Genomic DNA, 25527 nt, shown 5'->3' with positions numbered 1-25527 from the left:
CCAAACACTACATACTTACATTCCGGTGTCTGTCGCGTTCCCCGGTGTCCGCTTCCCTGCACTGTGTAAGCGCCGGCCCTAAAGCAGAGCGGTGACGTCACCACTGTGCTCTGCTTTACGGCCGGCCGGCGCTGACACAGTGCAGGGAAGCGGACGCCGGGAGACACGACAGACACCGGAATGTAAGTATGTAGTGTTTGGGTTTTTTTACATTTACAATGGTAACCAGGGTAAATATCGGGTTACTAAGCGCGGCCCTGCGCTTAGTAACCCGATGTTTACCCTGGTTACCAGTGAAGACATCGCTGAATCCGCGTCACACACACCGATTCAGCGATGTCAGCGGGTGATCCAGCGACGAAATAAGGTGCTGGCCTTCTAGCTCCGACCAACAATGTCACAGCAGGATCCTGATCGCTGCTGCGTGTCAAACACAACGATATCGCTATCCAGGATGCTGCAACGTCACGGATCGCTATCGTTATCGTTGTTAAGTTGTTCAGTGTGAAGGTACCTTAAATCTTTCTTTTCCAATTTAAACGTATTAATCTCGTCTTTTATATGGGGGAAGGCCAGACCTAAACTCAAGTTGTCTACTTTACATAGGTCTAAACTAATGGGGGGAGCTGCATTACCGGATTTCTTTTTATATTATTTGGCCAGACAAATCAGAGCTTTGAGTAGGTGGATGCCTGATAATTACTTTCCAAACTCAGAGAACCATTTGGACCATGCTGCCTAGACCAATTGTCTGTTGGGGTTTTTGGAAGCAAATAAGCCTAATACCCCTAGATTATTGCCCTTACTTCGACTGGCACGATCAGTCTGGAGACAAATTAAAAAAGTGATCCATATTGAGGGCATTATAGCTGAAATGCCACTATGGAGTAACAGTTACTTCCCAGTGTTATTAAACCACCCCTCCATTCAATTCTGGATCTCACATAATGTTGTCTTACTCAGAGATTTATATGACCACAATGTCTTAATGTCTTTTGAACAAATACAAATTAAATACCAAATCCCAAGGTCCCAATTTTTTCGTTACTTACAGCTCAGATCAGGAATCCAATCACATTTACGTAATACTAGTACATCTCAAATAATTTCGACCTTTCCCTTGATTGGGATCTTTAACCCCTTTCTGCCAGCTGACGGAATAGTACGTCAGCTGGCAGATCCCCCGCTTTAAGGTGGGCTCCGGCGGTGAGCCCACCTTAAAGTCGCGACATGTCAGCCGTTTTATACAGCTGACATGTGCGCGCAATGAGCGCAAGCGGAATCGCGATCCGCCTGCGCCCATTAACTAGTTAAATGCCGTCGTCAAGTGCTGACAGCGGCATTTAACTAGCACTCCCGGCCGCGCAGCCAGAAGTGCTCGCACCGCTGACCCCCGTCACATGATCGGAGGTCAGCGGTGCATTGCCATAACAACCAGAGGTCTCCTTGAGACCTCTAAGGTTGTTGATGGCCGATTGCTTTGAGCGCCACCCTGTGGTCAGCGTTCAAAGCACACCTCCATTTCTACTACATAGAGGTGATCTGTATTTCACCTCTATGTAGCAGAGCCGATCGAGTTGTGCATGCTTCTAGCCTCTTATGGAGACGCTATGGGTATCGGAAAATCGCGCAATTTTTTTTTTTTTTTAGCAAACTTTGGAATTTTTTTCACCACTTAGATAAAAAATAACCTAGACATGTTAGGTGTCTATGAACTTGTAATGACCTGGAGAATCATAATGGCAGGTCAGTTTTAGCATTTGGTGAACCTAGCAAAAAAGCCAAACAAAAAACAAGTGTGATATTGCACTTTTTTTGCAATTTCATCACACTTGGAATTTTTTTCCCGTTTTCTGTTACATGGTATGGTAAAACCAATGGTATCATTCAAAAGTACATCTCGTCCTGCAAAAAATAAGCCCCCACATGGCCATATTGATGGAAAAATGAAAAAGTTATGGCTCTAGGAAGGAGGGGAGCGAAAAACTAAACGGAAAAAACGGAAAAAGCTCCGGGGGTGAAGGGGTTAAATCACAGGGTCCTCAGGGTCTTATCTCTACTTTGTACTCACACATGTTGTCCCTGGGTATTGATTCTGCTTTATTGACAGTTAGGGGGAAATGGAGTCTCCTTATCCCTAATATTCAGGATGATGATTGGGAGGAGATTCTTGAATCTCCAACCAAGGTATCTCCTTCGCCAAATAACAAAATGATCCAATTATACATTATTATTATTATTATTTATTGTTATAGCGCCATTTTTTCCATGTCGCTTTACATGTGAGAAGGGGTATACATAATAAAAACAAGTACAATAATCTTAAACAATACAAGTCACAATGGTACAGGAGGAGAGAGGACCCTGCCCGCGAAGGCTCACAATCTACAAGGGATGGGTGAGGATACAATAGGCGAGGATAGAGCTGATCGTGCAGCGGTTGGTTGATCGGTGGTTACTGCACGTTGTAGGCTTGTCGGAAGAGGTAGGTCTTCAGATTCCTTTTGAAGATTTTGATGGTAGGTGAGAGTCTGATGTGTTGTGGTAGAGGGTTCCAGAGTAGGGGTGATACGCGAGAGAAATCTTGTATACGATTGTGGGAAGAGGAGATAAGAGGGGAGTAGAGAAGGAGATCTTGTGAGGATCGGAGGTTGCGTGTAGGTAAGTACCGGGAGACGAGGTCACAGATGTATGGAGGAGACAGGTTGTGGATGGCTTTGTACGTCATGGTTAGGCTTTTGTACTGGAGTCTCTGGGCAATGGGGAGCCAGTGAAGGGATTGACAGAGGGGAGAGGCCGGAGAATAGCGGGGGGACAGGTGGATTAGTTGGGCAGCAGAGTTTAGAATAGATTGGAGGGGTGCGAGAGTGTTCGAGGGGAGGCCACAGAGCAGGAGGTTGCAGTAGTCAAGGCGAGAGATGATGAGGGCATGGACTAGGGTTTTTGCAGATTCTTGGTTGAGGAATGAACGGATTCGTGAAATATTTTTGAGTTGAAGTCGGCAGGAAGTGGAAAGGGCTTGGATATGTGGTTTGAAGGAGAGATCAGCATCAAGGATTACCCCGAGGCAGCGAGCTTGTGGGACTGGGGAGAGTGGGCAGCCATTTACTGTAATGGATAGGTTCGTTGGGGGAGTCGCGTGAGTGGGGTGCACATAATACACCAATTATACCTAACCCCGTTACGGTTATTCAAAATGGGACGATATCAATCTTCATAATGTTTAAGATGCCATGTGATGGACGCAGACTTTATACACATGGTGTGCGAATGTCCAGTTATTCTATCCTTTTGGAATGAGGTAACATCGTTGTTGACCTCCCTTGTACATACTCCTGTTCCCTTTGATCCATTAGTATGCTTGTTTGGGGTACTGGAGGAAGAGATATGGGGACACCATGTTAAGATTTTCTTGTGGGAGAGACTTTTCCTGGCGAGAAAAATGTTAGCCTTACGTTGGATGAGTAGTTTGTCTCCATCACTTAGAGCTTGGATTGAGCTGGTAAATTCAATTATACCCTATGAGCGGACACTGTATCAAAATAGGGGATGCTTGGGGAAATTTAATAAGATTTGGGAATTCATCATATCTTACCATATCAGCATGTAGATAGTGGTCTGTTATTAAAGATTGCATTCACTCACACTTTACACTATGATAAAATTATTAACACTATGGGAATTTGGTCTTGGCAGCAGGGTAGTAGTTGTAGTTTTAAGATTGATGTGTTGGTTGTATGGTATCATTCTGTGTTATGTATAACCAAAAAATATAGAATTTTGTATAATCAGTCTCTTAATTATTTCCCAAATGTTGTGGACTTGAGGAATTGAAATTTGTGCAAATATTTTACTGTGTAGACTTGCTGTCTTCCTATTTTATGAGAAGCCTGTATGAGTTATATTGGTTATGTATTAATGTGTGCATTGTTGTTTAACCCCTTACTGACCTCGGACGGGATAGTACGTCTGAGGTCAGAAGTCCCGCTTTGATGCAGGGCTCCAGCGGTGAGCCCGCATCAAAGCCGGGACATGTCAGCTGTTTTGAACAGCTGACATGTGCCCGCAATAGCTATTAACTAGTTAAATGCCGCTGTCAAACGCAGACAGCGGCATTTAACTGGCGTTTCCGGCCGGGCGGCCAGAAATGAGCGCATCGCCGACCCCCGTCACATGATCGGGGGTCAGCGATGCTTCTGAATAGTAACCATAGAGGTCCCTGAGACCTCTATGGTTACTGATCCCAGATAGCTGTGAGCGCCACCCTGAGTTCGGCGCTCACAGCACACCTGCAATTCTGCTGCATAGCAGCGATCTGATGATCGCTGCTATGTAGCAGAGCCGATCGCGTTGTGCCAGCATCTAGCCTCCTATGGAGGCTATTGAAGCATGGCAAAAGTAAAAAAAAAAAGTTTAAAAAAATGTGAAAAAATTAAAAAAATATAAAAGTTTAAATCACCCCCCTTTCGCCCCAATCAAAATAAAAAAGTTATGGCTCTGTGAAGAGGGGAGCGAAAAATGAACACTGAAAAATGGAAAATCCCAAGGTCATGAAGGGGTTAAAAAACAAATTTTTAAAAAAAAGGTTACCCTAAAAAACTACTCCAGGACGCCTTTTATAAGGTTAAATCTTTTTCTCAAGAAGATTGTATTAATAAGATTAACGCTCGGGCGAGTAACGACAGTGTTATTTCGGAACTCACTAAATGGAGTTTTATCACTACCTATAATCAATCCCATGTATCTATTCAGAATTGCTTAAAATTATTGGTTCATCTTGAACGGTGACCTAATTCTTTCAAGCATCTTCCTAATAAACCAAAGGTTATCTACAGAAGAAATCGCAATTTACGTAACCTAATTACTCGCAGCAACACTACATTAAAACCTTGCCCCCTAGGAACCAGCGCCATTCTAGATGCAGGCTGTTTTACATGCAGAACCCCTAAATGTTTATGTTGCTCCTCCTTTGGGAATGGGGTAAAGCTGTTTACATCGTGCACGACAAGCACTAGCTACACCATTAATTGTCATGTTGACTGTCAGGGTATGTGCACAAGTTCAGGGTTTTTTGCGTTTTTTTTTGCGTTTTTTCGGTATAAAAATGCTATAAAAACTCATTAAAAACGCATACATTATGCATCCTATCATTTAGAATGCATTCTGCATGTTTTGTGCACATGGTGCGTTTTTTTCCGTGAAAAAAACGCATCGCGGTAAAAAAAGCAGCATGTTCATTAATTTTGTGGTTTTCCTGTGTTTTTCACGCAATTCTATGCATTTGGGAAAAACGCACAAAAAAACGCATCAAAATTGCGGTAAAAACGCGAAAAAAAAACGCATGCGGAATTCTGGCAGAAATGTCCGGTTTTTGTCAGGAAAATTTCTGCTAGAAATCCTGACGTGTGCACATAGCCTCAGTCTATTTTTGTTATTTACCTATTGAAATGTACTTGTGGCCTTCAGTATGTGGGCCACACCATTCAAACAATGAAACAATGTATGCTCGGCTCAATAAGCATCACCACAACATTCGCAATGGGTATTTATTGCACAGCGTATCAAAACATTTTTATGTAACACATCAAAAAGACTTCTTGAGTCTTATCATCATTGATCAAATTGCTGATAATGTTCCAGATCGGATGGGAAGGCTTATCAACAGAGAAAGTTACTGGATTTATAAACTGGGTACTTTGGCTCCAGAAGGTCTGAATTTGACCATAGATAATGTTGTTAGTTAGATAATATTTCATTATATTTTTTAGTGTGTAGCATTATGTATTTTTAGACATTTTTATTTACATTTTATATATTTTAGGTATTATATTGTTTGTTTTTAATTCGATTGTCCTATTTTCTTATGTAACTTCCTCTGGCACTTTAAGAGTGTTTTGTGTTCCAATTAATTGTCTAATTGCCTACCTCCATTCATTAGTGCCTCTCCTTTTAGATATGTTACCATTCCCCCATTTCCCATGCCTGCTGGGGCAGACGGCATACCGCCGTCAAAACGCGTTGTGTATATTTTACTACCAATAAAGGTATACACCTTTTAGTTATATTTGCCCTTTTCTATTTCTACCTTAGCGCTCTTTAAAGATCACGTTATTCTTTTTTTCCATTACACATCCCTCTCTGAGGGCGCAGGAGCAGCTTTGGTAGAGATGCTTCACCCACACCAGCAATAGGACCTGCTGTCACATGTCTTCAGGACCTGCGGTCTCGTGGTGTCCAGCGTGCATCTCGGCAACATCCGACACTGCCAGCGTCCTACACCATCGTACCGGCAGCAGGACGCACCGCGACTCACAAGGTGCCATCGCCTTCTGTCCTCACTCTCCACCGGGGTTACGCAGGGGTGCATAACCCTTGAAGGTTAGTGGCCGCTTGGCTGTGGTTATTCCCATACCCTGCATTGCCTCACTGGTCCTGCTCATGAGCGCTCCCTTTCTGTTGTTTTTTGAATGTTTTATTCTTGGAATTGTACTTGGGAATCTATAAAGAAGATATTAAATATTAACATGACAATTGGATATGATTTATCCCAACATAGGATTTACATAAATATATATTCATTTTTTGAGGTACAGGACACAGGGTTTTGGAGTTTTATTTGATTAAGCATTTATTTCATGGAAATGAGATGGTGCCATTTAATGTGCTGGAGACACAGTTTGGGGTTTTCCCACAAACAAAGTTAATTTGAAAGTTGATTTTAATCAATACTTCATGGAATAATAACAGGTTCCACAAAAGGAAGTATTTTAAAAAAATGTCTCTGTGCTGAGATAATCTTATAAATGTGCCCCTGCTGTGTACTGTGTAATGGCTGTGTGTGACAGTACAGCAGGAGTGGGGAACTTCAGGCCTCAGGGCCATTTACGGCCTTCAATGACCTTTTATCAGGCCCCCGAGCAGATTCTCAGGGACCGCATTCTTGGGCAGGGAGGTGTATTTTCATTACAACCAGCTCATTAATTTCTTCTTTCTGTTGGCACACACATACAGTGTTCACTACTGAACACTGAAGGGCATGCAATGAAAGATTACGTCCTGAAACCAGAGCCACAGTCAGGATGTACTTTGTAGGTGGAGTTTGTACGGCCCCTGAAGGATGGTATAAATATCCAAATGGCCCTTGGCAGAAAAAAAGACTCCTCACCCCTGACGTACAGGGACATGGTCCGACCATGCCACAGCTCCTGGGCAGGCGAGGATGTAAAACAGAGAATACAGTCATTACAGCACGGGATCGCAGCTCATTCTTTTTATGAGATATAGCATTTCCCTGCCTGTTGTTAAAAAATGTTTTAACTCAAAGAAAAAAATTGCTATCCTGTGCTGTAATGTCTGTTTCCTCTCTTTTGCTTCCCCCATTGCCCAGAAGATGATCAGACCATGTCCCTGCACGGTCAGACACAGCCATTACACAGTACACAGCAGGGGCACATTTCTAACATTATCTCTGCACAGGAACATTTTATATAAACGCATCCAATTGTGGAAATTACTATTATTCCAAGATGTATTTATTAAAATGAACTTTGTTCATAGGAAAACACCTTTAAGTAAAGTGCACAATTTTAGATATTGTCAGGCTCAACAAGTGATGAAGAGTATGATGGAATCAAATAACTTTCACATCACCTCTCACAGAGGAATGGATTACTTATTGATTGCCTCCCGTTCAAAAAATGACAACCTCCTACATAATATACAATATGCCATAATGTAATAAATATATTTATACACTAATGACTGTAGGTTACATGTATAATTTTATCTTTGAGAGTAAGATTAGTGTATGGGGTAAATATTAGAGTTTATATATATACTAGCTGAAGAGCCCGGTGTTGCCTGGTCATAGTAAATATCTGTGGTTAGTTATAGCACCTCACTTCTCTTATTTTCCCATCACGCCTCTCATTTTCCCCATCACATCTTTCATTTTCCCCCTCACATCTCTCATTTTCTCCCTCACACCTCTCATTTTCCCCCTCACTCCTCCTATTTTCCCCCTCACTCCTCTCATTCCCCCCTAACACTTGTCATTTCGACCTCACATCTGTCATTTTCCGATCACTCCACTATTTTCCCTCACTCCTCTCATGTTGCACTCACACCTTTTCATTTTCACCTCACACCTCTCATTTTCACCTCAGTATATACATGTTTGTCATCTCCCTTATATATAGTATACACCTGTATGGCATCTCCTGTATATAGTATATACCTGTATGTCATCTCCCCTGTATATAGTATATACCTGCTGTGTGTCATCTCCCCTGTATATAGTATATACCTGTATGTCATCTCCTCCTATATATAGTATATACCTGAATGTAATCTCCTCCTGTATATAGTATATACCTGTGTGTCATCTCACCTATATATAGTATATATCTGTGTGTCATCTCCTCCTGTATATAGTATATACCTGTATGTCATCTCCTCCTATACATAGCATATACCTGTATGTCATCTCCTCCTGTATATACTATATACCTGTAGGTAATCTGCTCCTGTATATAGTATATACCTGTGTGTCATCTCCTCCTGTATATAGTATATACCTGTATGTCATCTCCTCCTGTATGTAGTATGTACCTGTATGTCATCTCCTCCTCTATATAGTATATACCTGTGTGTCATCTCTCCTGTATATAGTATATACCTGTGTGTCATCTCCCCTGTAAATAGTATATACCTGTCTGTCATCTCCTCCTGTATATAGTATATATCTGTATGTCATCTCCTCCTGTATTAGACCTCGTTCACACGTTATTTGGTCAGTATTTTTACCTCAGTGTTTGTAAGCTAAATTGGCAGCCTGATAAATCCCCAGCCAACAGTAAGCCCACCCCCTGGCAGTATATATTAGCTCACACATACACATAATAGACAGGTCATGTGACTGACAGCTGCCGGATTCCTATATGGTACATTTGTTGCTCTTGTAGTTTGTCTGCTTATTAATCAGATTTTTATTTTTGAAGGATAATACCAGACTTGTGTGTGTTTTAGGGCGAGTTTCGTGTGTCAAGTTGTGTGTGTTGAGTTTTGTGTGGCGACATGCGTGTAGCAACTTTTTGTGTGTCGATTTGCATGTGACAGGTTAGTGTAGCAAGTTGTGTGCAGCAAGTTTTGCGCATGGCGAGTTTTGCGCGTGGCGAGTTTTATGTGTGGTGCCTTTTGAGTATGTGCAAGTTTTGTGTGAGGCAACGTTTGCATGTGTTGCAACTTTTGTGCATGTGGCAATTTTTCCGCGTGTGCAAGTTTTGCATGTGGCGAGTTTTACATGAGGTGAGTTTTGCACGTGTGGAGAGTTTTGCGCGTGGCGAGTTTTGAGCGGCGACTTTTGTGTTTCGACTTTTATGTGGCGAGGTTGGTGTATGTGTGGTGAAATGTGCGCTGAGGGTGGTATATGTGTTCGAGCACGTGGTAGTGTGTGGCGCATTTTGTGTGTGTGTTCATATCCCTGTGGTGGTGTGGTGATTATACCATGTCGGAGCCCCACCTTAGCAACTGTACAGTATATACTCTTTGGCGCCATCGCTCTCATTCTTTAAGTCCCCCTTGTTCACATCTGGCAGCTGTTAATTTGCCTCCAACACTTTTCCTTTCATTTTTTCCCCATTATGTAGATAGGGGCAAAATTGTTTGGTGAATTGGAAAGCGTGGGGTTAAAATTTCACCTCACAACATAGCCTATGACGCTCTCGGGGTCCAGACGTGTGACTGTGCAAAATTTTGTGGCTGTAGCTACGACGGTTCAGATGCCAATCCCGGACATACATACACACACACATACACACATTCAGCTTTATATATTAGATATGTATATATATATACTTATGTATATGTGTGTATATATATATACAGTATATATATATATATATATATATATATATATATATATACACACACATATACATAAGTGTGATGTCAATCAGTAAATTCATACATTGACCCAGTTGATCCCATTTTTTTCACCAAGCATTATACAGAATGAAGAAGAATGCGGACAATACTTGTAAACTGTGTAAGACACAAGGGCCGATTTGATACATTTATCAGAGGGTATGAAGATATAGGGGGGAAACTGGGGACTTAGTTCTAAATTGAGATCAAGTCAACAATTTTAAAACTTCTCTTTGGAGCAGAAGAGATGAAATGAGGAAGAAGAGTCATAAGTAGGCGGCTTTATATAGCAAGAGTGGATTTCGTTAGGAAATGGATAAGGAAAAATGGAGCATTACAGAATAGAAGAAATTACATAAGAGACTTATAAAATATGACAGGGTCTCGTTTTGCTCCTCAGAGAATTTTGAAAATTTGGAGAACAATTGGAAAAAATGTAGTGGAGAGCACTAAACTCAGGGGCGAGCGATAATCAGCAGCTTAAACATTAGTGGGGGTTTCTTTATTTTTTTAATGTTGGTTTATGTGGGTTATTTATTATTTTTTTCTGAAAAACTGGAAAAATGTTGAGAGTGAAGTAATTAGGAAGATTGTTGTTTGTATCTGATTTCCTTTTTTTGTATTTGTACAGTATGTTTTGTATAATTAAATAAAGTTGTAAAATACAAAAAACGAGCAACAATTGCAGCATTCTAATGATGTCACAAAGCGCTGACAATATATAACGCCCAGTCATCTAGGGTTCCGTTGAGGGTTTTAGTAGGCGTTTGTGGAGAGAGGAGTGTTGTGAGTGACTTGTGCAAATATGATGCCAAGAAAGCGATTTAAGAGTATTATAGATTTCTCTGACATCGAGGACAGCAGTGATGATGACGACTTCAGTCAGGTGAGTATCATTTTATATTCTTAACTAAAATATATTTGGGATAAAAGTTCAAAAGAAGATGGTGGAACAGAAAATATTGCTCTGAGTAGATGGGGTGATAATTTGGATCATGTTTGCAGAGTAAATGCTGCCCTGACTTGTAATATTGGTGACAATATGTCCATATACAGGATACACAATAATATTGAATGAGGACATAAATGTCACCACCGCCCCTATCCATATCCTAACCATTGGTGTCCGGCACACCCGTCATACTCTGTACATGAAATAAGCACAGGCCGATGGAAACCACATTCATATCGGTGTCTACCTGTAATCAGGGGAATATGGAGTAAGATTATAGATTGGAGAAGTTCATGGTTATAGAATCTGACATGTTTGTCATTTTTTTCAGTCTCATCCAAGAAAGAGGCCAATTCCAAGGTCTCCAGGCCAAGAAAACATCAGTGGCTTCAATTCGGGCTCGACTCCGAGTTTACCAGGTACTGTACCCCTAATCCAGTAAAGGCTCTAATACATATCGATGGCATGTAGTAGTAGGCCAGGGCAATAGTCGTGACATTGCTACTCGGGCTCTGCATGCCCTGACCTTCCTCCACATAAACATCATGTTCCCTTGTCAGCTCACTTGCCGCTCCACTCTCTACGCTGGTAGGCCTTCTACTCGGCTCCAGTCGGACTGCTCCAGTCTCTTTGGAAATAATTGAGACACAGTCCATGTTTAACTTCAAATACAACACTTTACTTCCATGTCTTCGCAGCTCATCCAGATCCATTACAGCGGTTACATCAGGTTTCACATTGCACGTCATTTCATCTTTCCCTTTAATCCTCTCCTCCTCACACGGCTCGAGCCCAGGTCCTACCGTCTCATACGGAATTTCAGAGTCCTCCCTGTCCAGATTTCTTGCCTTAAGTGGGGGGTTCCTTCAGCTGTTTTGAACCAGTTCTGAGGGCATCAGCCCACGCAAACATCTGCCAAATGAGCGACCTGCCTGTCTTTCCTGCCATGTCTACTTTAAAGTAAGCTTCCATCCTGAAGCTGCTGACGCTTCTATGGTTTTGACCAAGCTGATAATGTGGTCCTGGATGACTGGGCACTAAGCTTGAGAACGTTATGGGGTAACTGTGTTACTCGGGCTGACAGCCCACCCGAGCTCTATGGGCGCCCAGGCCCTTCTGCCTACAACCAGGAAACTCCCCTACCCTTATCACAGTGACCCCTCCTAAAATAAACTATTAACACTAAAATGCCCCATCTAGTGGTCTATTCCTACTACTGAGCTTTCCCTACATACAATGCAGTCACAGGGATAATAAATGCATTACTTATGTACATTCAGCAACATTAAAATAAAAATCTGCAACAGTACGGGGCAACGATAGATAGATATGTATACACACACATATACATGCATACACACACTTACACATATGTTTAACTGGGAAAGGCACCAATGCAACCCCCTTACGGGCACATTGTCGTCATTGGGTGCAGATCGCATGTTGTGGTCAGGGCTAGGATTTATGTATATTGTACGCCTACAGTAAATTACCTCATATTAATCACTTATTTTCAGCATTTGGTCAGGAATATTTATGCAGGATTTATAAAGTCAGACAGAAATGGGATTTGGGGATTTCTTCTGATGGTGGCCATGTACAGTGCGGGTCATTGTAGCTGAATGTGATTTTTTGCCCCATGTATAGGAAAACGCTGGATACTTTATTAGGATTTATTTCTTTTTATATTGAGCCTCAGTCTTTGCTATTACAAAATTCTAACAAGAGCTTTATGTTGTGTTTCCCACACAGATCTGAGTTTACCACCTACAGACCATGGTCCGGACAGTACCTACTGGTAAGACACGTCTTCTCCATTACTAATTACATGATGGGGAGTAATGATTAATGGTGGCTCATTACCTGTTACATTTATTCCACAGCTCCGATGCCATCATTCTTATTGATGATGATGATGATTTCAATAGGGCAGGAACTTCCACATATAATAGTAAGTTATCATTTCTAGATTCCATCCGGGGTTATTGTAGAAAGAACACTGAATTTTCTGTACTGTCACAGATTAGTTTCCAAATGTAGAAAATTAAAGGCCAATACTTTATTAGAATTTATTTATTTGATATTGAGCCTCAGTCTTTGCTATTACAATATTCTAATAAGAGATTTATGTTGTGTTGCCCCCACAGATCTGATTTTACCAACTTCAGATGATCCGGACAGTTCCACCTGGTAAGACTTACATCTCCTCCATTACTAGATACATGATGGGGATTAATGATTAATGGTGGCTCATATTCTGTTACATTTATTTCACAGCTCCTATTACAGCACTAATGAAGATGCCGATTTCAATAGGGCAGGAACTTCCTCATATACTAGTAAGTTATCATTTCTAGACACAATCCAGGTTTATATTATTGTAGAAATAACAATGAGTTTTCTGTACTGTCACAGGTCAGTTTCCAAGTCGAGCAATTACAAGGGCGCTGATCAGGAGTTGGAACAGCGAGCCACCTGGGAAATGTGCTGTAAATGCCACCGTCAGAAAATGACAGCAGCATTTAACAGGTTAACAGAAGCAGGCAGAGCTCCAATCCACTCTCGGCTGTTAGAGGTAGATGATGGCTGAATGACACAGCCATCATCTGCCATGAAAGAGGCGGGCTCAACTCCTGAGGCCCTCTCCATTCATTCTCTGCTGATGAGCACTGTACGTGGCTGCTAAGGGGTTAAATGTCTGGGACACTTCCATATTGGGAGAACAACATTTCTTTTTAGCATTTGGTCTAGAACATTATTCATACATTTGCTCTGTTGGCGCTGTATAAATAAAGAGATTATTATTATATTATTATTATTGTTCTTAAGTCAGCCGGAAATGAGATTTGGGGATTTCTTCTCATGATGGCCGTGCACTCGGCAGGTCACTGTAGCTGAATGTGATTATTTGCCCCATATACATATAAGGGTACACTGGATACTTTATTAGAATTTATTTATTTGATATTGAGCCTCAGTCTTTGCTATTACAATAGTCTAATAAGAGATTTATGTTGTGTTGCCCCCACAGATCTGATTTTACCAACTTCAGATGATCCGGACAGTTCCACCTGGTAAGACTTACATCTCCTCCATTACTAGATACATGATGGGGATTAATGATTAATGGTGGCTCATATTCTGTTACATTTATTTCACAGCTCCTATTACAGCGCTAATGAAGATGACGATTTCAATAAGGCAGGAACTTCCTCATATACTAGTAAGTTATCATTTCTAGACACAATCCAGGTTTATATTATTGTAGAAATATCAATGAGTTTTCTGTACTGTCACAGGTCAGTTTCTAAATTGAACAATTACAAGGGAGCTGTCAGGAGTTGGAACAGTGAGCCACCTGGGAAATGTGCTGTAAATGCCACCGTCAGAAAATGACAGCAGCATTTAACAGGTTAACAGAAGCAGGCGGAGCTCCAATCCACTCTTGGCTGTTAGAGGTAGATGATAGCTGAATGGCACAGCCATCATCTGCCATGAAAGAGGTGGGCTCAACTCCTGAGGCCCTCTCCATTCATTCTCTACTGATGAGCGCTGTACATGGCTGCTAAGGGGTTAAATTATAGATACCTTACAGAGGTAATCCTATTTTACACATGCTTGATTGGTGTGGGTCCTATGTTTCGGACACTTCCATATTGGGAGAACAACTCACTGCCATGTTGACTTATGGCCATTGTTGTCCCTATAGAATTTATTACAGATGTGGAATACATTTTCTTGCCTCTTTTCGTAATTCCAATAGACATCAATAGAGAAAGCCCTGCACAAGGAATCCCACATCTCCATTAAAACCAATAGAGGCTACCATGCATCAGCAAATGAGGTGACAGGACCTCTAGTCTTATTTTACATGAAGGCCCCAGAGAACGGACCCCTACCATTTTATGGTCCACCCTCTGGCCATTGAGGACATGTTCAGTTCTCATCTTGTACTGACCACACATTATTAATAAGGATAGATTACCTGAGCAACAGAAGGGATAGACGTCTGTGAAAATGTATGGGCCCTGTTGTTGTTGAACCCCATTATAATTTCAGAACCTGATCCCAATGGATGATCCTGTGGATTTTTGGTGGTCTGGTCAGCTATGTGTTCTGCTCTGGTCTGATCCCATATTCATAGTCTTATTAGTGCTCTACACTCTATATGTATAGACCTCTCTCTAGTATGGACCTGCATACTAATATGTGTGATTTGAGACTTATAAAACGTATTTTCACTCTTCCATATTTCTGTACAGATAAGTTACCATCTGATAGCGAGGAGAGCTCCGCTACAGAGGAGAGGTAAGTTATGGCATCTACCTCTATATAAAGTCATGAACTAGGTAAGATGTTTCCTGTGGATTTATATATGATTCCTTATCTTTTCCAGGACACCACTATGTAATATCCCCGGCTGTTTCCTGGAAGACATTATTTCTCCTACTTCCATCTATGTTACCAACTTCCAGGAAAAAAAGGAAGAGCTGGTAGAACGACTATACGATCTGTACAACAGGACAGTCTTCAATAATAAGGTATCACATCTTATCATGGGTTTCTGGGTGATACATGACTTCTTTATTATCTCCACCTTTAAACAATAAATTCACAAAAAAAAAAGGCTCCAACTTTCTGAAAGGCATCCTAACCCCTTTGTCATGTGTCTGAAATAGTTATTCAATATGTCAACTAAATGTCACTTAGTTTGGTAAATGTCATCACCCTCTTATCTGTGGGATGAGTGGAAACCTTAGATGGTCCACCATGCAGAGACAAAAAGATTAGCAACCTTTAGCTTGTTCACAGGATTTTTAAATTTTTACAGTATATAAAAACCATTTAGTTGATATTTGGACATTTTAGAATAAGTTTATTTTTAGTCTCACATCTTGGACTTCTCGGTAGACCATATACCCCATACAAGTAGACCGTGCGGTAAATCACAAATGAGAGTTGGGTACTTTGTAAGATTGGCATAAAAAGAGTTTACAGATGTAATGGAATTTGTTTCTTCTATTTTAGCTTCCTGTGAAAATGGACATTTTGTGGAATAAGAGGCTGATATCAGCAGCCGGCCACTGCACGCCAAAGCTGGATAAGAAGCGCCGCTACTCAGTGATTGAGCTTTCTGAAAAAGTCTGTGATTCTGTCGGTAGGTTTCACATCACATCCATCCTGCAGCTTTACAAGACAACCTGTATACAGGGCAAAAAACTGCTGCTTGTGATGTAGTACATCTTATAACCTCACTCTACATACTGTCATAAGAAAACCTAAGTACACCCTCATTGAATTCTAATATTTTACATATCAGGGGAAAATTAAAAAAAGCACCTGGTCCTTAGAAGGTCCTAAAAGTAGGGAAATACAATCTCAGTAAACATGTTAAAAAATACTACAACACTATTTAACAAAAAGTAGGCCAAAATGCAAGAGCAATGTGTGATAAATTAAGGACACCATTGATGCAACTTCAAGTTATTGCTGCTAAAGATGATTCGAAAAGCTATTGATTCATGGGGTGTACTTATTTTTCACTCTCTGCTTCTGCATTTTGATGCAGTTTTCGGTGAATAAATAATGGCACAGTTGACTTGTCACGTGTTGTTCATCTCAGGATGTATTTTGTATTTTGTCCTGATATGTAAAACCAAACAGATCAATCAGGGTGTACTCAGATTTCCTCATAACTGTGTAAACTCTTATTTTAGAGCGAGTACGAGACATACTTGTGCACGAGATGTGCCATGCCGCTTGTTGGATAATCTTCGGTGAAGGCAATGACGACCATGGCCTGATGTGGCAGGCTCTCACAAGACGGGTGAATCGTATTCATCCTGAGCTGCCAGAAGTGACAGAAATTAACAATTATACCATCAACTATGACTACAATTACAAATGCTCCCAGTGTGATAAACAGTAAGTAGATTTTATGATTTATCTCCTCATGAAACACAATCACTGCGGAGAGACGTCAGTGCAGTTCTGTTGGTATAATGCTTTTATACTTTACTATCAGAGCGGACTGACGTCGGGGGCTGTAGGGTTAATGTTCTATTTCCTGTGCTGGGGCCAGTTCTTTATATATTGATTTCAGTTTGTTCTTTTTAATATAATCCTTGGTATTAGTGAACGTTCATTTCAGTCTTGTAACCAATATTCCTCTTATCTTTGCAGAATTGGGCGTTTTAGAAAAATACCTGACAATAAATGTTACTGCCGCAAGTGCGGAGGCCGATTACGTCAACTATCCGTCAGCTAAACATGTAACTATCCTTCAGAATATTTAGTCTCTAACTTTGTTTCTTTATAATTAAAGTTCAGACCCTTATACATATTTTATCCTGAGCAGGTACGGACTGGGGCTGAAATTCAGTCCTGGCATTAGAAACCACACAGGCCCATGTAGTCCCCGTCCCCAAGCACTAGATGGGATATATTACTAATATTACCCTGGATGGAGGAAAGCAAGAGTTTCTACAAGACCAATGTTCCTAATGATACCAGTAGCCTGCTGGGGTAAGTGACTTTCTGTTCCGTCACAACTCTTAACAAACAGTTAAACAGTGCTTTGGAAAACCTTCTATGATTTTAAGCTTTGTTGGATGTAATTATTTTTCTTTATATTTTCAGGTTCATTATTTGAACATTGAGATTTGTCTGAATATCATCATCTCATCTACCTGTGATGAAGGTAAGAACAAATCCTCCACTATCGTCAGCAATCAGTAATAAGTGATTTTTACAATATTAAGATTTGGAGTCTCTAATTTAGTCTCTTACTGGAATTTTAGCAAAGTTTAAATACTTTTATATATTTTGCTTTTTTCACCATGTAGGGACACAATCAGTTGACGTCTTCATCACAAGCAGCTAACAGCAAACATCCAGAATCCACCTATTCTGATTGACACAAAGCTTCCAGCCTGTATTTTCCAGGTAATTATTTCTGCGTATTTCCTCTATTCATATATGTTCTACATGTCAATAATAAATCATTGTAAGTAACAATCATTCTTGTTTTCAAGAAGTGCAACAGTGCGGACATGATAATGTAAGCAAGGTGTAATAATAGAGGAAATGCAATATGGTTTTTATTACTGGATTTATTTCTAATAACACAGGTCAACAAAAAAAAATTTTTTTTCTGGTGTCCAAAATATTTTAATGAATTTGGGGTATTTTTGGGGTGCTGATTCTGAATATGCTATCAGTTTTGCCAGATTGGCTCAAGTTTTTGACATTTTTGGTATCCTATTTATAGCACTTGTTGGTAAATGCGACGCATTATCTCATTAATTTCTTTGGATTAGTACTTGAACTGAGCAGTTCTCAATATAGTTTTGTGTTAATTAGTGTTCTAAAAGTTTGTTCATAGCTTGATTTTTGCACTAACTTTATGTTGTTGTCTGTTTTCCAGTGAAAAGCATGAACTCATCAAGAAGAAGTTGTCTTAACGATCCAGACTCATTCTGTTACATTTGTGGTGAATACACACTGCCAAAACATAGAAGAAACATAACAGACTTCGTAAAAAAATTGTATTTTGCCTATTTTGGGGTTATGCTTGGGGACCAAGACAAGTTTTGGGCACCACACATAGTGTGCAAAGCATGTATCAAATTATTACGAAAATGGAGCAAAGGACAAAGAAAAAGCTTCAAATTTGGTGTTCCAATGGTGTGGAGAGAGCCAAAAAATCATCATGATGACTGTTATTTCTGTGCAGTGCAAGTGCAAGGATTCAATAAGCAAAAGAAACGAAAATGGGAGTAACATGGAATCTGCAAGAAGGCCTGTCCCTCATTGTGAAGATGTGCCTGTACCTGTGTTTACCATAAATAACAGTCATCATGATGATTTTTTGGCTCTCTCCACACCATTGGAACACCAAATTTGAAGCTTTTTCTTTGTCCTTTGCTCCATTTTCGTAATAATTCGATACATGCTTTGCACACTATGTGTGGTGCCCAAAACTTGTCTTGGTCCCCAAGCATAACCCCAAAATAGGCAAAATACACTTTTTTTACGAAGTCTGTTATGTTTCTTCTATGTTTTGGCAGTGTGTATTCACCACAAATGTAACAGAATGAGTCTGGATCGTTAAGACAACTTCTTCTTGATGAGTTCATGCTTTTCACTGGAAAACAGACAACAACATAAAGTTAGTGCAAAAATCAAGCTATGAACAAACTTTTAGAACACTAATTAACACAAAACTATATTGAGAACTGCTCAGTTCAAGTACTAATCCAAAGAAATTAATGAGATGATGCATCGCATTTACCAACAAGTGCTATAAATAAGATACCAAAAATCTCAAAAACTTGAGCCAATCTGGCAAAACTGATGACATATTCAGAATCAGCACCCCAAAAATACCCTAAATTCGATGAAATATCTTTGGCACCAAAAATGCTGTTGACCAGTGTAATTATTTTTTCTTGATGTACAATTTTTTTTTATTCTGGTTGAGAAAAGAAGGAAATGATGAAAGTTATCAGCCTACTGCTGTGGAGGAATCGCCAACACACAATCTGACGGGCGAGATAAGTCCCTCAAACATTACATGCCGTATAGATCTATTGTGAGTGCTCTCAACAGTCATATGATTCATGTTGCATTTTTCTAACATTACACGAATATTGACAAATTCCTATTTTCAATTTCCAAATTGGCCTTTTGTGTAGACCATATATAATGCAATATTTCATGTCTATTTCTACTGTTGACCAAAGATATAATGGTGAAGTTGCCTTTGCTGAGTTTGTTTCATTTGATAACCAGTACATATTGTGAAGTTTATTAAAAACATGTCTTTTAATTGTTTTCAGGTTAATGAGAAAGGCGACTTTTCGCTTCTATACTGATATAACACATCTTGGAAGAAAAAGGTGAAAATCTGCACCGACCTGCGCTGAGAACATGATCAGATGCAGTTTCCAAGACCTGGAGAATCTCTGCAAGTGTTTTTTCAGAGCTGCCCAGCAATGGATATGGTGCTGGATATGTGAACATTAATAGTCATAAATAGTTTTTTTTCTAATTTTTCTGAATTAGAAATAAATACCATTAAAAATAAATCTATTAATTCCTTCTAGTTTGGATTTTTGTTATGAAGATCGATGGCTTTTGTAAAACATATTACAATCAATGTGTTGTTTACTTGTGTTATTCAGCCATCATCTGCCTCGAACAGTCGAGAGGAGCGGAGCTCTGTTCGCGGCTGTTAAACTGTTAAATGCCACTGTCAATCTATGACAGTAGCATTTAATGTGCACCAGCAGAGGGGGGGGTTCACAGTTCTATGTGTCCATTGGTTCCCCAGTGAAGTGATCATGGTCTGCTGATGACCATCTTGATGATTCTCCTGTGGATACCAGCCTGTGCCTGGTGTTCATAGGAGACCATTATTTTTGCTATATACAGTGGGGAAAAAAGTATTTAGTTAGCCACCAATTATGCAAGTTCTCCCACTTAAAAAGATGAGAGAGGCCTGTAATTGACATCATAGGTAGACCACAACTATGAGAGTCAAAATGAGAAAACAAATCCAGAAAATCACCTTGCCTGCTTTGGCAAGATTTATTTTGCAAATTATGGTGGAAAATAAGTATTTTGTCACCTAAAAACATGCAAGATTTCTGGCTCTCACAGACCTGTAACTTCTTCTTTAAGAGGCTCCTCTGTCCTCCACTCATTACCTGTAGTAATGGCACCTGTTTGAACTTGTTATCAGTATAAAAGACTCCTGTCCACAACCTCGAACAGTCACACTCCAAACTCCACTATGGTGAAGACCAAAGAGCTGTCGAAGGACACCAGAAACAAAATTGTAGCCCTGCACCGGGCTGGAAGACTGAATTTGGAATAGGCAAGCAGCTTGGTGTGATGAAATCTACTGTGGGGGCAATAATAAGAAAATGGAAGACATACAAGACCACTGATAATCTCCCTCAATCTGGGGATTGATGCAAGATCTCACCCCGTGGGGTCAAAATGATCACAAGAACGGTGAGCAAAAATCCCAGGACCACACGGGGGGACCTAGTGAATGACCATCATCGAGCTGGGACCACCATAACCAAGGCTACCATCAGTAACACACTACGCCACCAGGGACCTGCAGTGTCAGACATGTCCCCCTGCTTAAGACAGTACATGCCCGGACTCGTCTGAAGTTTGCTAGAAAGCATTTGGATTATCCAGAAGAGAATTGGGAGAATGTCATATGGTCTAATAATACCAAAGTAGAACTGTTTGGTAGAAACAAAACTCGTCGTGTTTGGAGGAGACAGAATGCTGAGTTGCATCCAAAGAACACCATACCTACTGTGAAGCATGGGGGTGACAACATAATGATTTGGGGCTGTTTCTCTGCAAAGGAACCAGGACGGCTGATCCATGTACAGTACAGACCAAAAGTTTGGACACACCATCTCATTTAAAGATTTTTCTGTATTTTCATGTCTATGAAAATTGTAAATTCACACTGAAGGCATCAAAACTATGAATTAACACATGTGGAATTATATTACCAAAAAAGTGTGAAACAACTGAAAATATCTCTTATATTCTAGGTTCTTCAAAGTAGCCACCTTTTGCTGTGATGACTGCTTTGCACACTCTTGGCATTTTCTTGATGAGCTTCAAGAGGTAGTCACCGGGAATGGTTTTCACTTCACAGGTGTGCCCTGTCAGGTTTAATAAGTGGGATTTCTTGCCTTATAAATGGGGTTGGGATCATCAGTTGTGTTGAGCAGAAGTCTGGTGGATACACAGCTGATAGTCCTACTGAATAGACTGTTAGAATTTGTATTATGGCAAGAAAAAAGAAGCTAAGTAAAGAAAAACGAGTGGCCATCATTACTTTAAGAAATGAAGGTCAGTCAGTCCGAAAAATTGGGAAAACTTTGAAAGTGTCTCCAAGTGCAGTTGCAAAAACCATCAAGCGCTACAGCAAGGCGCGGGAGCACCGCTATACAACAAGACAACACCAGACACTAATACAATCTCTGGGGATCACCCATGTATAACACATGAGCAGTGTTACAACGCTAGACACTTCAGGGCACAGCAGGAAAATCCTTCCTTTTTCAACTCTGCACTTTACAATTTTGAAAAAAAAAAGTAATTAAGTGATTAAGGCTCTGGCAGAGCCGAAACGTCTTTGTTTATATCTACTTTGTATTCTTGTTTTGCTCCCAATTTATTCTATGTAATAAATACTTGAAATTTATCAGCATAATATCACTATGAGTGTGCGGTGAAGCTATATTTATTAGAATTGGGATCATTTGATCCATTACACCAGCACCTCGCAACCCTGACCGAGTGCTCGCTAACTTTATCTCTGTAACCTCTTGAAGAAAACGTTTGCCAAATCAGACAAGGTGATTTTCTGGATTTGTTTTCTCATTTTGACTCTCATAGTTGTGGTCTAGCTATGATGTCAATTACAAGCCTCTCTCATTTTTTTAAGTTGGAGAACTTGCACAATTGGTGGCTACATAAATACTTTTTTCCCCACTGTACAGGAATGCTCTGACATTGCTGTGCACAGCGCAAGCGATCAGATGATTTCAAGTTGGGTAGGACACACAAAATATGGTGGTCTGGTCCAGAGTCGAACTGGGGCACCTTGGGCCCACCCAAGAAAATCATTCTTGGGCCCACTGTGTAGCTACTAGCTACATAGAAATAAATACAAGACCACCAATTATGCGGTAAAACACGCTAATATCAGGGTATAATATAAGGTAGAACACATCTTAATGACATAGCAGGGGTTGGGGTAGCTCACCTAATAGAATATAATGTAGCCCCCTCATAGAATGTAATGTAGCCCCCTCAGAATATAATTTAGCCCCCCACATAGAATATAATGCAGCCCCTTACATAGAATAAAATGCAGCCCTCATATAGCGTAATATAGCCCCCTCATAGTATATAATGCAGTCCTACAGTATTATGGCCACCGCGTACTCACTCTCTCACTGATATCTACCATATTTTTTGGACCATATGACACACCCGGCCATAAGATGCATTTAGGCTTTAGAGGATGAAAATATAAAGAAAATTGAAGTAAAAATGTGGTCAATTATGTACTAATATCCCCCATCCTGGTATGTATATCTATATGTCCCCAATCCACATATACATAGCCCCTCATCACCATCCTGGTATGCATGACACCCTCATACCCAGGACCATCTAGACGTTTTCATGTTCCCCAGGCAAAAGAGTTTCAGTGGACCCATTGAACACATACCACAATTCATGATGAAAGATACAGCAGAGAAGTATAGGTACAGTACAAGTATTATGGGCACCACAGAGTGCTCCACATATTGCTCCATACAGAATAATGGACCCCATATAATGCTCCAAACAGTATAGTGAGCCCCATATACTCCTCCATACAGTATAATGGGCCCCATGTAATGATCCATATACTATAATGAGCACCATATAATGCTCCATACAGAATAATGAGCCTCAGATATTGCTCCATACAGTATTATGGGCACCACATAGCACTCCATATAGAATAATGAGTCCTATATATTGCTCATGCAGAATAATGGACTGCATGTATTGCTCCATACAGTATGATGAGACCCATATAATGGTCCATACAGTATAAGATGGGCCCCATATATTGCTCCATACAAAATAATGAGCCCCTTGTATTGCTCCATATAGTAAATAATAGGCGCAATATATTGCTCAATACAGAATAATAGACCCCATATATTGCTCCATACAGTATATTGAGCCTCATGTATTGCTCCATATATAATGGGCCCCATATGATGCTCCATATATAATGGGCCCCATATGATGCTCCATATATAATGGGCCCCATATGATGTTTCATATATAATGGGCCTCATATGATGCTCCATTTATAAGGGCCCCATATATGATGCTCCACTGTATGATCAGCCCTATTTAATGCTCCATAAATAATGGGCCCCATATATGATACTCCAGTGTATGATGGGCCCATATAGTGCTCTATATATAATCGGACCCATATACGATGTTCCAGTGTATAATGGGCCCATATAATGCTCCATATATAATGGGCCCATAGATGATGATCCAATGTATGATGGCCCATATAATGCTCCATATATAATGGGCCCCATATATGATGCTCCAGTGTATGATGGACCCATATAATGCTCCTTATATAATGGGCCACATATTTGATGCTCCAGTGTATAATGAGTCCATATAATATTCTACACAGAGGAGAGAGAAGGGACAGGTGTGCTGTAGAAGCCAGAGAGAGGCGTGCTCCGTTCTGGGAGCATCAGCGTCACTCAGGTCAGCATCCGCTATCACCCACCGCCAACAGCGGGGACCAGAGAGGGAGTGACGTGCAGAGAGTGCCCGGTGACCACCATAAAGCAAGGTGCCAGCTACTTCAGGCCCCTGAGTACAGCGTATTTGCTGCCTGAAAGAGACTGAGTGGGTGACCGTTATCTACACCCTGACGTTGCCAGCTAATAATTGCCCTGAGACTTGTGACCTGACTTCATTAGTGATTATAGTTGCAGAGCAATGATGGGCTCATACAGGACTGTGGCCCGTAACCTTATCAGCCACTGCAGTATATGGACTAGGAGCAGTGGCAGGTACTGGAGACCGACCACTGTCGCCAGAAGACGGGGTATTGATGTTTACTGGACCCCATTGGAAAGGACAGCGTGACAACCGTTGTCGATGCTATTCACTTTATGGACTGAGGAACCAGTGACTTTCATCAGAATCTCGGTGATCTGTACCGTTGTTCTTCTACTCACCATATCCTTTTGCCATTTATACTGTTATTCCATTTTTGAACCCTTTACCTCCCTGCGTGGAGCATTCCCCTGTAAAATAAAACTGTTAACCCTTGCTCTGCCTCTTGCCCGTCACTGCATCCCGCGTTACCTGCAATTCTTACACTTGGCGTAGTCGGCAAGATGGACCCCCGCTGCCTTATAACTCTGGGACTGATGGATGGACTGATGGATGGAAGATATCATGCTTGTCCATTGTGGTCTGTCATAGAAAAAATGAAGGTGGCAGCTGACTGTGACATTGAGCTATGTGATGAGCTGCCTGAATTGGAAGACATGAAATTTGTGACTTTGAGATCGATACTTGTGTTATGCTGCACGCCATGACCGAGGAAAAGATGGCGGATATTATAGACTTAAAAATGGCGCTAACCGCCGAGAAGATGGTGGCCATTAGCGCCAAAAACAAAGGCAAGGCTTTGTGTCGTGGGCATCACCCAGAGAATTTGGCACCAGGAGAAAATAGGCTGCACCCTCTTGCAGGAGATTCCCGCCCAAAATGCCAAAATGGGTATGGGCTAAGACTACTCCTGCCCCCGCAGCCGAATTTAGAAAAATGGGTGGAGCCGCCAGAACTGACCCTACCCACGAATGGGTGGGACCCAGGGAAGATGGACTGTCTGCTAGAAGATGAGCTGGCATTATCGGCTACCTGAGAAGAAGCGACATGTACTACCGTGGCGGCCTAGGCCATCAGGATTGGAATCGCTCTGGGGTCCGTGTGGAGGCAGGCCTGCGATACGAGGCCAGGTGAACTGAAGACCTGGAGGAGTGGCCTTTACCCAGGTG

The 25527-nt window shown here is 40.9% G+C and overlaps 1 protein-coding gene across 2 annotated transcripts; it reads left to right on the top strand.

Annotated features, from left to right (window-relative positions):
* Positions 1–10677: 10677 nt before the first annotated feature.
* Positions 10678–19959, top strand: LOC143804442 (germ cell nuclear acidic protein-like). Of its 2 annotated transcripts, XM_077282546.1 has the most exons (15): positions 10678–10810; positions 11208–11295; positions 12629–12674; positions 12760–12827; positions 13024–13066; positions 13154–13215; positions 15139–15184; positions 15273–15417; positions 15905–16034; positions 16594–16801; positions 17060–17148; positions 17235–17401; positions 17516–17576; positions 17722–17821; positions 19717–19959. In XM_077282546.1, exons 1-11 carry the CDS (start codon positions 10730–10732, stop codon positions 17142–17144), a joined length of 1002 nt encoding a protein of 333 aa, XP_077138661.1. In that variant the 5' UTR covers positions 10678–10729; the 3' UTR covers positions 17145–17148; positions 17235–17401; positions 17516–17576; positions 17722–17821; positions 19717–19959. The 2 variants fall into 2 exon arrangements, with proteins under 2 accessions (XP_077138661.1, XP_077138662.1); XM_077282547.1 differs by lacking the exon at positions 17235–17401.
* Positions 19960–25527: the final 5568 nt, after the last annotated feature.

The sequence above is a fragment of the Ranitomeya variabilis genome, chromosome 2 (genome assembly GCF_051348905.1).
Source record: "Ranitomeya variabilis isolate aRanVar5 chromosome 2, aRanVar5.hap1, whole genome shotgun sequence".
Taxonomy (NCBI): Eukaryota; Metazoa; Chordata; class Amphibia; order Anura; family Dendrobatidae; genus Ranitomeya; species Ranitomeya variabilis.
Note: the sequence above shows the minus strand (reverse complement) of the source record. Positions and strands in the feature narration are given on the sequence as shown.

Coding starts and splice junctions, on each gene's coding strand:
- LOC143804442 (XM_077282547.1), top strand. CDS start 10,730: ATGATGCCAAGAAAGCGATTTAAGAGTATTATAGATTTCTCTGACATC. Junction 10,811..11,207: donor ATGATGACGACTTCAGTCAG/GTGAGTATCATT, acceptor CATTTTTTTCAG/TCTCATCCAAGAAAGAGGCC. Junction 12,675..12,759: donor GGTCCGGACAGTACCTACTG/GTAAGACACGTC, acceptor TTTATTCCACAG/CTCCGATGCCATCATTCTTA.